This window comes from Aquarana catesbeiana, linkage group LG02 (assembly GCF_042186555.1).
Source record: "Aquarana catesbeiana isolate 2022-GZ linkage group LG02, ASM4218655v1, whole genome shotgun sequence".
NCBI lineage: Eukaryota > Metazoa > Chordata > Amphibia > Anura > Ranidae > Aquarana > Aquarana catesbeiana.
Genome location: NC_133325.1, coordinates 16,062,286 through 16,079,550, shown reverse-complemented (window position 1 = coordinate 16,079,550; position 17,265 = coordinate 16,062,286). Strand labels below are relative to the sequence as shown.

The 17,265-nt window shown below is 46.2% G+C and overlaps 1 protein-coding gene across 5 annotated transcripts in view; it reads left to right on the top strand.

Annotated features, from left to right (window-relative positions):
• PDE2A (phosphodiesterase 2A) overlaps window positions 1-17,265 on the top strand; it is a 791,783-nt gene that overhangs the window by 719,398 nt on the left and 55,120 nt on the right. For all 5 annotated transcript variants that reach the window (XM_073612615.1, XM_073612619.1, XM_073612616.1 and 2 more), the window contains 2 exons: window positions 1,873-1,984; window positions 16,408-16,447. In XM_073612615.1, coding sequence (XP_073468716.1) covers window positions 1,873-1,984; window positions 16,408-16,447 — 152 coding nt within the window. The remainder of the gene's footprint in view (window positions 1-1,872; window positions 1,985-16,407; window positions 16,448-17,265) is intronic.

Here is a 17,265-nt window from a genome sequence, read left to right as displayed (position 1 = left end):
ACATCAGAGATCCCCTTATCACATCAAAGTCGACCATCTCCTTAGAGGTCCCTCCATCACATCAGAGGCCCCCCCCCCCAATCACATCAAAGGTCCCCCCATCACATCAGAGGCCCTCCATCACATCAGAGACCCTCCATCACATCAGAGGTACCCATCTCATCAGAGGTCCTCCATCACAGCAGAGACCTCCCATTACATCAGGGGTCCTTCCATTACATCAAAGGCCCCCCCATCACATCAGAGGTTCCCCCCCATGCCATCAGAGTCCCCCGTTCAAATCAGAAGTTCCCCCATCTCATTAGAGATCCCCCATAACATCAGAGGTCCTCCCCATCACATCAAAGGTCCCCCCATCATATCAGAGGTCCTCCCATCATATCAAAGGTTCCTTCATGCCATCAGAGTCCCCCATTCACATTAGAGCCCCCCCCCATCACATCAGAGATCCCCCATTACATCAGAGGTCCCCCATCACATCAGAGGTCCCCCATCACATCAGAGGTCCCCATAACATCAGAGATCCCCCATCACATCAGAGGTCCTCCCATCACATCAGAGGTCCTTCATCAAATCAGAGGTCCCCCATCACATCAAAGTTCCCCATCCCATCAGAGGTCTTTACATCACATCAGAGTCCCCCCATCTCATCAGAGACTCCCCATTACATCTGAGTCCCCTATGACATCAGAGTAACTCCATGAAAGAGTCTCTCCATCGCATCAGAGCTCCACCATTGTATTAGAGAGCCCCCATTACATCAAAGTCCCTTCTTCACAGCAAAGGTCCCCCCATCACATCAGGGGTTCCCCCATGCCATTAGAGTCCCCCCTTCACATCAGAGGTTCCCCCATCACATCAGAGGTCCTCTATCACATCAGTGTCCCCCCGTCTCATCAGAGATCCCAATTTATCAAAGTCCCCCTTCACATCAAAGGTCCCCTATTCCCATCAGAGGTTTTCCCATGCCATTAGAGTCCCCCATCATAGCAGAGGTCCCCCATCTCATCAGAGACTCCCCATCATATCCAAGTCCCCTATGACATCAGAGTACCCCCATGACAGGGTCTCCCCATCATATCAGAGTCTTCTTATCACATCAGAGTCATCCCATAATATCAGTTTCCCCCATTATATCAGTCTCCTCTTCACATCAAAGGTCCCCCCCCCTCATCACAGCAGAGGTCCCCCATCATATCAGAGTCCCCCATGACATCAAAGTAGCCCCATGATAGAGTCTCTCTCCACAATATCAGAAGTTCCCTTATCCAATCAGATTCCTCTATCCATCTCTGATTCAGGGCAAACTTGGTCTCATGCTTGCAGCACCCCAAGGTGTCATGTTTGTGAGATACTCCTCTAAAGTCTGTGGAAGGTTATATTGTTCCTCGGAATCAATGCACGTCAACCAGACAGGTCTGACTGATGGAAAAGGAATACAATCTATGAGGCTAAGATGTTATCTCAGGAGTTGCTGAACGGGGAGGCTGAGTGATTGCAAAGAAATACCATAGAGTGAGTATCTGTAAATCTAGTATTGTACTATAATGGTGGAAATAAGATACAGCAAGCATGTCAATGTATGATTATGTAGGGGCAGGCGGGATGTTCACTGAAAATATGGACTGAAAATAAGCTAGTGTACCATTAAGCACTCAGTAGGCTCAGTCTTCCACGCATATGTCACTGTACGTTTATGTGACTGTCTTTTCTTATTGGTGCTCTTTGCTGAACATGACCGCCATTATGGTGAATAATGCATATTGGTCTGCTTGTTATGGGGCCCATTGAAGATGCTTGGACTATTCCGGGGTTCTGGAGTCAGTGTAATGTGATATTCAATGATAACGTCTTCTGTCCATCTTTTTCCAGCTACACAGAGATGGATGAGCACATAATCCAACACTGCTTCTGCTACACGTCCACAGTCCTCACCAGCACCCTGGCCTTCCAGAAGGAGCAGAAACTAAAGTGCGAATGCCAGGTAACCCCATTACTCCTATTGAACACCAACCTAACAACCAGCTTTCGCCATCTATCTGTCCTCCACCCATCACCTATACCTGAATCTCTTTGTATTCCATCCATCTCTTCTACCTAAATCCCTCTGTTCTCCACTTATCTCTTCTACCTGAATCCCTGTGTCCTCCACCTGTCTCCTAAAACGGTAATCCCTCTGTCCTCCACCCATCTCTTCTACCTAAAAATCTTTCTGGTCTCCACTCATCTCTTCTACCTGAATCCCACGGTCCTCCATCCATCTCTTATATCTGAATCCTTCTGTCCTCCATCCATTTCTTATATCTGAATCCTTCTGTCCTCCATCCGCCTCTTCTACCAGAATCCCTCTGTCCTTCACCCATCTCTTATACCTGCATCCCTCTGTCCCCCACCCATCTCTTACACCTGAATCCCTCTGTCCTCTAGCCACCTCTTCTATCTGAATCCCTCTGTCCTCTAGCCGCCTCTTCTATCTGAATCCCTCTGTCCTCCACCTATCTCTTGCAACCGGAATCCCTCTGTCCTCCACCCATCTCTTATACCTGAATCCCTCTGTTCTTCCATCTCTTATATCTGAATCCCTCTGTCCTCCACCCATCTCTTCTACCTGAATCCCTCTGTTCTCCATCCATCTCTTATACCTGAATCCCTTTGTCCTCCACCCATCTCTTATACCTGAATCCCTCTGTCCTCCATCTCTTATACCTGAATCCCTCTGTCCTCCACCCATCTCTTCTACCTGAATCCCTCTATTCTCCATCCATCTCTAATATCTGAATCCCTTTGTCCTCCACCCATCTCTTATACCTGAATCCCTCTGTCCTCCATCTCTTATACCTGAATCCCTCTGTCCTCCACCCATCTCTTACACCTGAATCCCTCTGTCCTCTAGCCGCCTCTTCTATCTGAATCCCTCTGTCCTCTAGCCGCCTCTTCTATCTGAATCCCTCTGTCCTCCACCTATCTCTTGCAAACGGAATCCCTCTGTCCTCCACCCATCTCTTATACCTGAATCCTTCTGTTCTTCCATCTCTTATATCTGAATCCCTCTGTCCTCCACCCATCTCTTCTACCTGAATCCCTCTGTTCTCCATCCATCTCTTATACCTGAATCCCTTTGTCCTCCACCCATCTCTTATACCTGAATCCCTCTGTCCTCCATCTCTTATACCTGAATCCCTCTGTCCTCCACCCATCTCTTATACCTGAATCCCTCTGTTCTACATCCATCTCTTATATCTAAATCCCTCTGTCCTCCACCCGTCTCTTCTACCTGAATCCCTCTGTTCTCCATCCATCTCTTATACCCGAATCCCTCTGTCCTTCACCCGTCTCTTATACCCAAATCTCTCTGTCCTCCATCCATCTCGTATACCAGAATCCCTCTTTCCTCCATCCATCTCTTATACATGAATCCCTCTGTCTACCACCCATCTCTTATACCCGAATGCCTCTGTCCTCCATTCATATCTTATACAAGAATCCCTTTGTCCTCCATCCATCTCTTTTACCTGAATCCAGCTGTCCTCCACCCATTTCTTATACCTTAATCCTTCTGTTCTCCACCCGTCTCATATACCTAAATCCCTCTGTCCTCCACCCATCTCTTATACCTGAATCCCTCTGTCCTCCACTTGTCTTTTATACCTAGATCCCTCTGTCCTCCATCTGTCTCTTATATCCAAATACCTATGTCCACCGCCAATCTCTCACACCTAAATCCCTCTGTCCTACCTGAATCTTATATCCTCTACCCATCTTTTACACCCAAATTTCTCTGTCTTCTATCCATCTCTGACACTCGAGTAACTTTGTTCACCATCCATGTATTACATGTATTGCACTCATATACCTCTGTGGTCACCTAAATCCCTCTATCCTTCTCCCATGTCTTCTACCCAAATCCCTTTGTCCTCTACTTATCTTTTTCACCCATATCTTGCTGTCCTTCACCCATCTTTTACACCCAAATCTGTCCTCCATTCATCTCTTATTGACCTCCACCCATCTCCATAATTTTGATTTCTTGATATTCCCTATATTGCTAGAGGCCACTGTTGCAGGCTTCTGATGTGCACAGATGTCATTTATATCTGATTTATCGTTGGTTTGTCTTTTTTTATCTGTTCTTCGGTAATAAATTCATAACCACTAGTATAGTAGATTTATCTCTCCAAATGATACCTTTTCCCATCTCAGAACAGTTATGCCGCGTACACACGGTCGGATTTTCTGACGGGAAATGTTCTATATGAGCTTGTTGTCAGAAAGTCTGACCGTGTGTATGCTCCATCGAACGTTTGCTGTCGGAATTTCCACCAACAAATGCTTGATAGCAGGTTCTCAAATTTTCCGCCAACAAAACTTGTTGTCGGAAAGTCCGATCGTGCGTACACAAGTCCGTCGCACAAAAGTGCACGCATGCTCTGAATCAAGCAGAAGGAGCCGCACTGGCTATTGAACTTCATTTTTCTCGGCTCGTCGTACGTGTTGTACGCCACCGCGTTCTCACGTTCGGAATATTTGGCCAACATTTGTGTGACCGTGTGTATGCAAGACAAGTTTGAGCCAACATCCTTCGAACAAAAATCCACGGTTTTATTGTCGGAAAATCTGATCGTGTGTACGCGGCATTAGAGCTATTCAGAGGGGCAGATGCAATAGTCAGACAGAATTGTTGAGTTTTCTGCAACATGAAAAATTTTTTGCTATGGGCAAGAACTCCAATTTTGTACTTTTTTTCTCCAGCCCCATAGAGATGCCGTGTGATTTTATCCCACAGGAAGGCTGATGGCCACTTTATGGGTTGTGGAACTCTCACAGAGAATTCCTATAGAAATTAAGTTGTAAATCTTTAATGTAATTGGCTGTTTATCTTAGTTAATCCAACTGAATTCTGGAGCCAGAATGGAATTTTTCATGGTCACAGTTTTCCCAGGGCAGTTCTGTCTTTCCTTCCTTTAGACCAAAAGGTGTCAGGGATGTTCAGCTGAGCACGATGGACATTTGTCTTTATCCAGCCTTGGTGGCCACCACAAATAGATATTTTGCCGAGTTGAGCATTGGCGGCAGGTCATTCGCTTGTGGAGGAAGAGAGAGAGAGTCAGTCGTTCACACAGCTGCTGATCCCCTGATGAATGGCACTCATTTTCATGTAATTAACCCAGATCTTAATATGCAGAGCCCTGCTTCAGAACATCGATCTTTTCATAAACATCTCAAGGGCAGAAGAGGGGTGCCAGGTTCAGCTATTAGTAGTTCAAAGCATCGGGCAACTGCTACAGATTGTTCAGGCTTGCCTCCGCATACGTTTCTGCAAATAACACTACTAAGCAAAGTTTGAGTGACTATCTGTAAACCACAAGCTAATGGATGTATGGACAACAATAACACTAGGGCCCTTTGCTGGCCATTGGGCTCCATCTTACTGCTCTACCAGAGGGCTCAAGGATGCCTCACTATGCATGCCCCATGATTGTTATGTGTCACAATGTGATGTCACATGACCATGTGCAGGGGATAGTGAAAGAAGCAAGGATGGAATTCAAGTCAGCCAGGGCTCTTCCTGTAGCAGGACTCCACAACAGCTTTGTCCCCAGTTCCTACACCAGCCTATTGATACATTTTTACATAAAATTTTACCAATTGCATATACTATCTTAAATGGGACAAGATTTATTGAATTTGCTAGTGGTACTAAAGACAGTGGAACTGTAATACCTTTTTATGGGGAATGGAGGTGTTTGGTGCAGGGTGTTAATATGCACTGATAATGTAAGTATCTAGTCATAGAAAATTTAAGGGATTAGGTAATGTTAGGGTAAGGTTTAAAGTAACTTGTGGCCAAGCTGTGGTCAGGACAATTTTTCATTTTCTTAAAAGCAGTAAATTATATTTTAAATCAACCCTCACTCACCTCTGTAGCTGCTTGTACTGTGGAATTAATTCATCCTTAAGGATCACAATTGAGACTCCGAAGTGAGTTTCTAACAACTTAGAAATTCCTGCTGTGCATTTCTATTGGGGAACTGGCAGGTTTACCCCAGGGAGAACCCTTGAACTAATTTTCAGGCCTTGGGGAACCCTAGCTAAAACCACTTCATTATGGGTCCCCTACATTGGTGTTCATTTGATACATTGTCCCCCTAACAGTGGTGGTCATAATGCCACCCTTAAACAGAAATAACATCATTGGTGTCGTGTCCCTGGCTCTCTAAAAGTGTATTGACCCCAGAAATATGCAGGCACATTCAGATGGGTGGTCAATCTGCCACATCTCAAGGATCCCACAGCAAACCTTTGGAGCAGTCCTAGGGTTCCACAGAACCCTGGTTGAGAATGGTTACAAGGTAAAATAAGAGGGTAGGTGCTCGGGATTGTGAGTTTATTTTAGGAACTTTGAGGGTTAATTGCCCCACAGTGTAAGCAGGAGGTGACTATTGCACTGATCGATGCTGAGATGGGTGGTAAATCTGCCACATCTCAAGGAACCCCTACCAACCTTTGGAGGAACCCTGGTGTACCACAAAACCCTGGTTGAAAATGGCTACCATAGAAAATAAGAGGATAGGTGCTGGGGATTCAGAGTAAATTTTGAGAACTTTTATGATGAATTGCCCAACAGTGTATGCAGGAGGTGAGTACTGCACCGATCAATGCTCAGATAGGTGATCAATCTGCCATACCTCAAGGAACCCCTAGCAACCTTTGGATAAACCCTAGGGTCCCACCAGACCCTGGTTGAGAATGGCTACCATAGAAAATAAGATGATAGGTGCTAGGGATTCATAATTTATTTTGGGTACTGTAAGTATTGTTTTTTTTAAGTTTTTACAATGACAGGAACATGGAATTTATTGATTAACAATAAGGTAGAGTTATGTCCCAAAAGTTTTCAATATTTTGAAATGAACTTTCCCAATACTTTTCCCATACTCCTATTACATACAGAATGTCTGATTGGCTGATATCATTCCATACAAAGGATTGAGCTCTGTTTTGGATTTAGGCCCGTTCACACCTAAGCGTCATGTTTTTAGCGCTTTTTTGATAGTTCTTAGAGCGGCACCATTCATTTGAATGAGGCCTATTCAAGTGAATGGTGCCTCTCTAAAAATTCTGCATCCTGCATATTCACACAGCGGAAAACCTGCCAGTGCGTCTCAAGCAGCTCTTCTCTGGAATAAGCGGTGGGATTAATTGGCTAATGGAGCCTGGGGGGGGGGGGGGGCTGTGTTAGGGGAGAGTGATGTGGGACAGTAATTGGGGGAGCCTTGGAATGGGTCGAGGTTTACTCACAGGCAGAGAGACCCAGATAATTAAAAAACAGATACTGGCGGAGATAACGATGGAGAAGACAGATGGTGATGACAGGAATAACGATGGAAGAATGGAGCTCTTAATAGACACTTTGGTTTGTTTTCTAGTTTACAAGAGCAAAAGGGACCCGCTTATTATTGATCTGGAGGGTAGATTGGTGTTCTGAGAATTTAATTGGAGGGAGATGGGCACTGGAAGCTATTGGAGCAGAGCTCCTGGTGCTAACTCCAACATTAAACCTTTCTGTCGCCCCAACATTAACCCTCCTTATAACCCCAATATCATCCTTTCCTGTAACACCAACTCTGACCATCCCTGTAACCCCAACACTAACCTTTCCTGTAACCCCAATACTAACCTTTCCTGTAACCCCAACACTGACCCCACATGTAACCCCAATATTAACCTTTCCTGTAACCCCAACACTGACCAACCCTGTAACCTCAACACTGACCTTTTCTGTAAGCCTAACACCAAACCTCCCTTTAGCCCTCACACTTACCCTTTCTGTAATGCCGCGTACACACGACCGGACTTTACAGCATACTTGGTTCGGTGGACCGGATTTTGTCGGACAGTTCGATCGTGTGTGGGCTCCAGCTGACTTTTTTTCCCCAAAGGTTCGACGGACCTAGAAATGAAACATGTTTCAAATCTTTGTGACAGACTCGAGTCCGGTCGAAAAGTCAGCTCGTCTGTATGCTAGTCCGACGGACAAAAACCGAGGCTAGGGCAGCTGTTGGCTACTGGCTATGAACTTCCTTGTTTTGGTCCGGTCGTACGTCATCACGTACGAATCCGTCGGACTTTTGTGTGATCGTATGTAGGCAAGTCCGCTCGTAAGAAAGTCTGCCGCAAGTCCGCCAAAAGTCTGACAAAAGTCCGTCAAAAGTCTGTCGGACAGGCTGTCGGACTTTTGTAGCCGAAAAGTCCGACCGTGTGTACGCGGCATAACCCTCCTTAAAACCCTAACCCTTTCTATAATCCTAACATTAACTCTCCCTGTAACCCCAACACTATAACTCCCTGTTACCTAACATAAGCTTTTATGTAACCCTTACACTAACCCTTCCTTTAACCCTAATTGCCTGTGTTGACTGCTTTTGACATCAGTTTAAGACACTTCTGATCATTCAGAATTGATTGACGGGTGCATTTATCTTACATTTGACTTCCTTCTGAGTTGCATTTGACCTTATTCAAATTACTTTTCATATCCCATAGACTTGTATTGGTTGAGTAAACACTTTCTGTGTCTAAGGGGTTGAGAAACAGGCATTACCCTATCCACCACTCCAGCAGGCTCCGGTGCTTCTCCTTGAGCTCCAGTCTTTGGGTGGTCCCTTGGTGCCATCATGTACAATGCAGGGCTATTAACCCTGATCTGTATGTGGTGGGGTAAGCAAACCTCCCAACTTTTTGAGATGGGAATGAGGGACACCCATCAGCAAAAGTATTCAGGCATAGGACACACCCCTTGCCACGCCCCCATAAAGGAGAATTGTACAAAAAAACAAGATTGATTAAACCCAAAAGTGCTTTTTTTTTTTTACTACTATTATTCCTTTATATATTGGCTTTTGGAATTTACAAATGCAGCAATTTAGAAATCAGATGAAAGGTTTAGCACTGGAAAATACTTTTTGATAGATAAAAAGGTGCATTTTAGATACAGCTATATAGATTAGACCAAAATGAGGGACAAATGAGGAGGAATGAGGGACATTGTTCCAAATCAGGGACAGTCCTTCGAAATCAGGGGCAGTTGGGAGCTATGGGGGCAAGCATGCAACCATAGTTCCCAAGCATGAGTGGTTTAGACAGGAGGCTGGGGGGAACCAGTCACACTGCTGGAGTGCAGAATAAGGTAAGTATTTCTCTTTATTTCTGCACCTTTTAGGCATAAAAAACATTTAACCCTTACAGTGCAGGAAAGCCTTGCTGCAAAGGGTCTTTTGTGTTGTGCCCTGAGTTAGCTTTGAAAAGAACAATTGGCAAAAATAGATATTTTCCCTTCAGTAAAAGGGACTGTGTTTGCCAAGGAGGGGCAGCTAGAAGTGTTGTCCCCACTGTAAGCTCTGCCCTCCCCCCACTATGTTGCCCCAGAAGAGCTAAGGTGGGGCAGACTATGGTAGTATGGCACCTGTATCATCTCATGCCGTGTACACACGTTAGGACTTTACGGCAGACTTTGCCCGGCGGACTTTTCGACGTACTTTACGACGGACTTTCTGAATGAACGGACTTGCCTACACACAATCCACCAAAGTCTGTCGAATTCGTACGTGATGACGTACGACCGGACTAAAATAAGGAAGTTCATAGCCAGTAGCCAGTAGCCAATAGCTGCCCTAGCGTGGCTTTTTGTCCGTCGAACTAGCATACAGACGAGCGGACTTTTTCGACCGGACTAGAGTTCGACGGATAGATTTAAAACATGTTTCAAATCTAAGTCCGTCCAACTTTTGACCAAACAAAGTCCGCTGGAGCCCTCACACGATCGAATTGTCCGACGAAATCCCGTCCGCTGGGCAAAGTCTGCCGTAAAGTCCGCTCGTGTGTACGCGGCATCACTCCCAGCACCAGCCTTTCCATTTGCCTTTCTGTGTCAAAGCCGACATGAGGCAAACAGGAGACTGCTCAGTCCGCTGTACGTTGTTATAAATGTCTGTACGTAATTAACTTCAGTGACCCCTTCTTTTAGCCTTTTATCCCCTGCGGAGCAGGAGGGGAGATTGCAAAGCGCTAGGTAAGAGGGAAGGAAAAAAAAAACAGGATTGTGAAAATTAATTTATAATGGAAACATTAATGGGAGCTAATTAAACAGTGTAGAGTTGTAGACTAACGAGGAGAAGACTGACAGTTGATTATCATGGCAAGAGCGAGCAGCAGATGTGTTCTATGGAAAATTCCAAGATTGGATGCAAGCTGTCTACCCGGCCTACTGAGGGTTAATCAGCTGGATGTAAAGGGGAACTCTGCAGTGCTGGCAGTCAGTATACATTCCAAGCTTTTGTTGTAATATCGCGGCAAACGTGCCTCACGCGACTAATGAGGAGTTTAGCCTTGGACGTTCACGTACTAGCCGAGGTTTGCTCCAAGCATTATGAAATTAAATTGGTTCATTTAAATGTAAAACATTCCAGAAAGTATATACAGTGGGGACGGAAAGTAGTCAGACCCCCTTAAATTTTTCACTCTTTGTTATATTGCAGCCATTTGCTAAAATCATTTAAGTTCATTTTTTCCTCATTAATGTACACACAGCACCCCATATTGACAGAAAAACACAGAATTGTTGACATTTTTGCAGATTTAGTAAAAAAGAAAACCTGAAATATCACATGGTCCTAAGTATTCAGACCCTTTGCTGTGACACTCATATATTTAACTCAGGTGCTGTCCATTTCTTCTGATCATCCTTGAGGTGGTTCTACACCTTCATTTGAGTCCAGCTGTGTTTGATTATACTGATTGGACTTCATTAGGAAAGCCACACACCTGTCTATATAAGACCTTACAGCTCACAGTGCATGTCAGAGCAAATGAGAATCATGAGGTCAAAGGAACTGCCTGAAGAGCTCAGAGACAGAATTGTGGCAAGGCACAGATCTGGCCAAGGTTACAAAAAAAAGTCTGCTGCACTTAAGGTTCCTAAGAACACAGTGGCCCCCATAATCCTTAAATGGAAGACGTTTGGGATGACCAGAACCCTTCCTAGAGCTGGCCGTCCGGCCAAACTGAGCTATCGGGGGGAGAAGAGCCTTGGTAAGAGAGGTAAAGAAGAACCCAAAGATCACTGTGGCTGAGCTCCAGAGATGCAGTCGGGAAATGGGAGAAAGTTGTAGAAAGTCAACCATCACTGCAGCCCTCCACCAGTCGGGGCTTTATGGCAGAGTGGCCCGACGGAAGCCTCTCCTCAGTGCAAGACACATGAGAGCCGCATGGAGTTTGCTAAAAAAACACCTGAAAGACACCAAGATGATGAGAAATAAGATTCTCTGGTCTGATGAGACCAAGATAGAACTTTTTGGCCTTAATTCTAAGCGGTATGTGTGGAGAAAACCAGGCACTGCTCATCACCTGTCCAATACAGTCCCAACAGTGAAGCATGGTGGTGGCAGCATCATGTAGTGGGGGTGTTTTTCAGCTGCAGGGACTGGACGACTGGTTGCAATCGAGGGAAAGATGAATGCGGCCAAGTACAGGGATATCCTGGATGAAAACCTCCTCCAGAGTGCTCAGGACCTCAGACTGGGACGAAGGTTTACCTTCCAACAAGACAATGACCCTAAGCACACAGCTAAAATAACGAAGGAGTGGCTTCACAACAACTCCGTGACTGTTTAAGTCAGAGCCCTGACTTAAACCCAATTGAGCATCTCTGGAGAGACATAAAAATGGCCGTCCACCAACGTTTACCATCCAACCTGACAGAACTGGAGAGGATCTGCAAGGAGAAATGGCAGAGGATCCCCAAATCCAGGTGTGAAAAACTTGTTGCATCTTTCCCAAAAAGACTCATGGCTGTATTAGATCAAAAGGGGCTTCTACTAAATACTGAGCAAAGGGTCTGAATACTTAGGACCATGTGATATTTCAGTTTTTCTTATTTAATAAATCTGCAAAAATGTCAACAATTCTGTGTTTTTCTGTCAATATGGGGTGCTGTGTGTACAATATGGGGTGCTGTGTGTACATTAATGAGGAAAAAACATGGACTTAAATGATTTTAGCAAATGGCTGCAATATAACAAAAAGTGAAAAATTTAAGGGGGTCTGAATACTTTCTGTCCCCACTGTACACACACATCCTGCATCCTGCAGAGTCACATATAGCAGTCAGTGCATATCGAACGCCTTTAGCCTGTAACTTTCAGGTTGCATAGGCCATTCACTGTTAAGGGTGACATTAGGATTCACTCTTGGGCTTTCGTGTCTATGCCGTTATCACAGCACTTCCTCCTCTCCCCTGCAGCTGCCGCTCACTGACACAGGAGAGCTGAAGCTGCAGGATCACCAAATAATAAGGAGTTCATTTTGACTTTCCTGATTTGCGTACTAGCTCCAAGTTAGGGACAATACAGCCAGGTGACTCACATTTTCAGAAGGTAAGCAAGGAACAACTGACCTAAAAAACCTTAGCACCCTTGTGACTATACAGTCTAACCAGAATTAGTCTTTACGCAGGCAAAACTGTTATCACATTTGTCTTTCAACTCTGTATTTAGCTGCGTTGCCCATTTTTAGGGTTCGGAGTTCCTCTTTAAAGAATGCCGTTCTTGGAGCACTGAGTGGTAAAGGGAGGTGCAGCACACTTACAGGCAGTTTAGTCCCTTATTCATTTTAAGTACTAAACTGTTACAGGCAGTATTACCGCTGCCTCAGCGTACTGTCACCATCAATCCGGAGATCGCTGTCTGCGAGCCCTGCAGCCACGCCAGGCCTCAGGCTAAAAAGCCTCCAGGGAAGATGCCAGGAATGAGAATTGTTGGGTCAGATGGTTGGAAATCAGCAGCACAGATTGTGGCTGGGAGGCTTGCAGGTGGCTGGAAGCTCCCCAGGAGAAGCCAATGAAACAGGTCCTCTCCGTGCAGGCCCAGCCTGGAGCCACAGCTCCCCCTAGTGGTGCAAACGCCATAGCACTATGATATAATGTAACGGATGGCATTCAAATGAAGCCAAATGATACAGTGTAACAGATGGCATCCAAACAATACAATATAATGGATGGCGTCTATAGAAGTGTTGAAAATGGATACAGAGTGTACGATTGTTACTTGACTTACTTTGTTAAAAAGTAAAACGCGCCCAGATGTCAAGGCCCCGTTGACATCTAGGCGCATTTCTGGCCACGTTAGACACGCTACGTGACACACGCTAAAACACGTGACACACTCCTCCTCCGCTTCACAGAGGCTTCCCTCCTTCTTCCCTTGACCAATGTGATCTCTTCTCCTCTCGGCCAATCAGGTCTAACCCGTTTATTGATTGGTCGGGAGTAGAAGCAGGAAGACAATAGCTAATATTAATTTGCTATTGCCACACAACTGGGTGGGCTCAGGGTGCAGTTCTCGGTGCCCCGAACCCACCCTTATTTGAAGCCAATTAGAGTCTCAGGCTCTAATCACGTGCTTCAAAAAAAAAAGGCCACCACTGAAAAAGAGTATATAAATGAAACATCTATTTTTCATCATGTTTTGCACCATTCCCAGTGGTGTATTTTGGTTTTGTGCTGCCGTCTCCTTCCGGTATAAGATCCACCCCTTCATCTGTAAACTACACCCCTTCCTCTTTAGGACCCACCTCTTCCTATTAAAGCTCCACCTCTTTAGAGGTGGGGAAGAGAGGGGGGAGAAGGGGGGGAGAGACAGGGGGGATGAGAGAGAGAGGGGGGGGATGAGAGAGGGAGGGTGAGAGAGAGAGAGAGGGGGATGAGAGGGGGTGAGAGAAATGGGGGATGAGAGAGGGGGGGATAAGAGAGAGAGGGGGGATGAGAGTGAGAGGGGGTGAGAGAAAGGGGGATGAGAGAGAGGGGGTGAGAGAGAGAGAGGGAGGATGAGAGAGAGGGGGGATGAGAGAGAGAGAGAGGGAGGATGAGAGAGAGGGGGGATGAGAAAGAGAGAGGGGGATGAGAGAGAGAGAGAGGGAGGATGAGAGAGAGGGGGGATGAGAAAGACAGAGGGGATGAGAGAGAGAGGGGGGATGAGAAAGAGAGAGGGGGATGAGAGAGAGGGAGGATGAGAGAGAGGGGGGATGAGAGAGAGGGGGGATGAGAAAGAGAGGGGGGATGAGAAAGAGAGGGGGATGAGAGAGAGAGGGGGATGAGAGAGAGAGAGGGGGTGGGAGGGGGAAAGAGGTGGGGGAGGAAGAGAGAGCGGGAGACAGAGGGTGAGAGAGAGAGGGGAATGAGAGAAAGGAGGATGAGAGAGAGAGAGAGGGGGGGGAAAGAGGAGGGGGAGGAAGAGAGAGAGGATGAAAGATGGGGGGTGAGAGAGAGGAATGGGGAAAGAGGTAGGGAGAGAGAGAGGGAAGGTGAGAAAGATTGGGGGGTGAGAGAGAGAGGGGGGTTCCCCTATCTCCCCCATACTACACCAGGAGGTTCTCCCACTCCCCCCAAAAAAACGACACCAGACTCTCACCTTCCCGCATCCCACCAGCTCCTTTTTACCAGCTGTGGGTGGCGAGGCTGCCGAGACATCACAACCCGGGACTCTGACCTGTTCTGCTAAGTGAGCTTCTTCCAGGATTGAAGGCCACCACGCCTCCTTGTTCTGCTTTGCACCCCTATCACCAAACACTCAGTCCGTGGCCACCCCTGGTGTCACCCCTCTAGCGGGTGTCACCCGGGTTGTCACCCAGGTGCGGTCTGCACCCCTGTAGCGACACCACTGCTCATAGTTTCCCCTGAAAAATGCCGCCCAAGACAAATGCCTTGTTTGCCTCACAGTAGATACACCTCTGACCACGCCTCACTGTATGGAGTTTTGTTAAGTGAAACATTTTTTTTCTTAGCTGGAGATCCTGCCAATACCATCACTTCTTGTACCGCTAAACGAAGGAACTTGTGTGGCAGGCTAACAGCGCTGCTAATTGTTAGGCAGTGGCTTAGTGCTGTCAATGGGCAGCAGGAAGTGTAGCAATAATCCTCTGATGCAATTAAGCCGGCTACTCCCTAACATCCATTGCGACAATTCTTTATTGACTATGTAGTAGGATACAGTAATAACATGCTAACGTGTTTTGTCAGAAGCTTGCTATGAGTAAGGTTTGGCCAAAACGCATTTACCAAGTAGTATCAGAGGATTATTGCTACATTCAAAGGCATTTGCGCCGGAGTGCCGGTTTCCAGTCTCTGAGGTAATTTGCAGTAGACCATGCTTACTTTGTTGGACTGTGCTAGCATCAGGAAGTGCCATTACTGGCAGGATCCCCCGGTAAGAAACTTTAAAGGAAGAGTGCACTTATTTTTTTTTCTTTGGGCCCGCGCCTATGCATTATAACCCCATAGACATCTATGAGGTCATCTTCAGCGTTGGTCCCTATAAAAGTCTATGAGGGTGTATTGTGCAGGCGTGGCAAAGACAGCCAAGACTTGTGGAGCTGAAACAGCGGGACTTCTGCCACTTGATGTGGGAAGGTGGAGGGGAAGAGGTGGGTTAGGTTAGTTCAGAGGAAGGGGGCAAAAAGGTTAAGTCAACTTTTTTTTTTTGAAGGGGGAAGGGGTCCACTTACCTGTCATGCAACATTGTCCTTGATTTAGATACTCACCTACCCATGGGATCCAGGGTTGTCCTGCTGTGATCCATCGATTAGGTGCAGCAGCCTGGGTCCCATGCTGCCACCTTGGACCTTCTCATCCATTGGAAGCCCGGTACCTCTACCAGGTTCAGGCAGCCAGCTTCCGATGACGACCACAGCTCCAGCACAGTTATTCCCAACTCCCACAGCCTCCTAGGATATGTGATGTGGAATCCCAGAAGGCTGAAGCAGCAGGAACATTAGGCGAGAATGGCGGCAGGTGGGCGAGGCCATGAACAAAAAAAGTGCTGATTAATATTGCAGAGGGTAGCAGCCGTGCAAAGAACTTCAGATGATCTTGGGGGGGGTGAAGGTCCACATTTTAGGCTCCATTCACACTTTTGCGACTTTGGACACTAAAGTCTTATGACAAGTCACACCCCATGTTTTTCAACAACCGTTCAAATATGTGCGACTTCCTGTACTACTTTGGTTGGACTTTCATGAGACTTGAGTGCCGTAGATTGCATTGTAAAGTCATAATATAATAAAGTCGCACCTGAATGTTATACATGTGACAGCTGTGCAACAGTTGTCCATTATCAATGGTCAAAGCCAAAAGTCTCATCTAAGTCACACCCATCCAAAGTTGTATCAAGGTTTCCCCAAATTTGCACATAGAGCAGATACATTGCCATGCATTGTGGCTACGCGTTTAGCCACCACGCAGACGTGTGAACCTCAATCAATCGTTTCCTCTCTACAAGAGAAACGTCAAAATAAAAATATTCTATTTTCACCTTTGCATTCTCCTGAATACAATTAACTCTTATCTTTCCTCTGCAGGCTCTTTTGCAAGTTGCCAAAAATCTCTTCACACACTTGGGTGAGTTCCTCGTCTTCTCATCTTTGTACGGTGATGGAAATCCTTGGTACACGGTATAGATAAGTGGTTTTCAAACTGCGGCCCGGGGGGCCAGATGTGGCCCTTGGGTTGCCTTTACCTGGACCTTGGGGCATAATAAACTGACACCATCGATGGGCACTATTCTTTTTCATTGACACCAACAATGGCACGCAATTCTTTCTATTCAAACCAATGACGGGACATTGTTTATGTAAACTGATGCCGGGACATTTTATGCTCCCACTGGCCACTCCGGACCCCCTAAAGTCTGAAGGACAATAAACTGGCCCTTTGCTTCGAAAGTTTGGAGACCCCTGATATACAGTAGATGGTTCAAAGGAAAGGTCTGGCCATGGGGTGTAATTGACAACACCAGATTTAGGCAATCACTGAGGTGGTATGTTGATGCTTCCAGGAGTCCCTTTTTCCCTTTAAGTCAGGGGTCTCCAAACTTTCTGAACAAAGAGCCAGTTTTGCTGTCCTTTAGACTGTCTGGGGGCCAGAATGTGGCCAGTGTCAGTAGAAAATGCTTCGACATCAATGGGAGTATCCAATGCTTCATCATTGGTGTCAGTGGGAGGAATAGTGCCCCACCAATGATGTCAGTGGGCGGAATAGTGCCCCATCATTGGTATTAGTGGGAGGAATAGTGCCCCATCATTGGCATTAGTGGAAGGAACAGTGCCCCACCAATGATGTCAGTGGGAGGAATAGTGCCCCATCATTGGTATATGTGGGAGGAATAGTGCCCCTTCAATGGTGTCAGTTGGAGGAATAGGTACTCCATTGTTGGTATC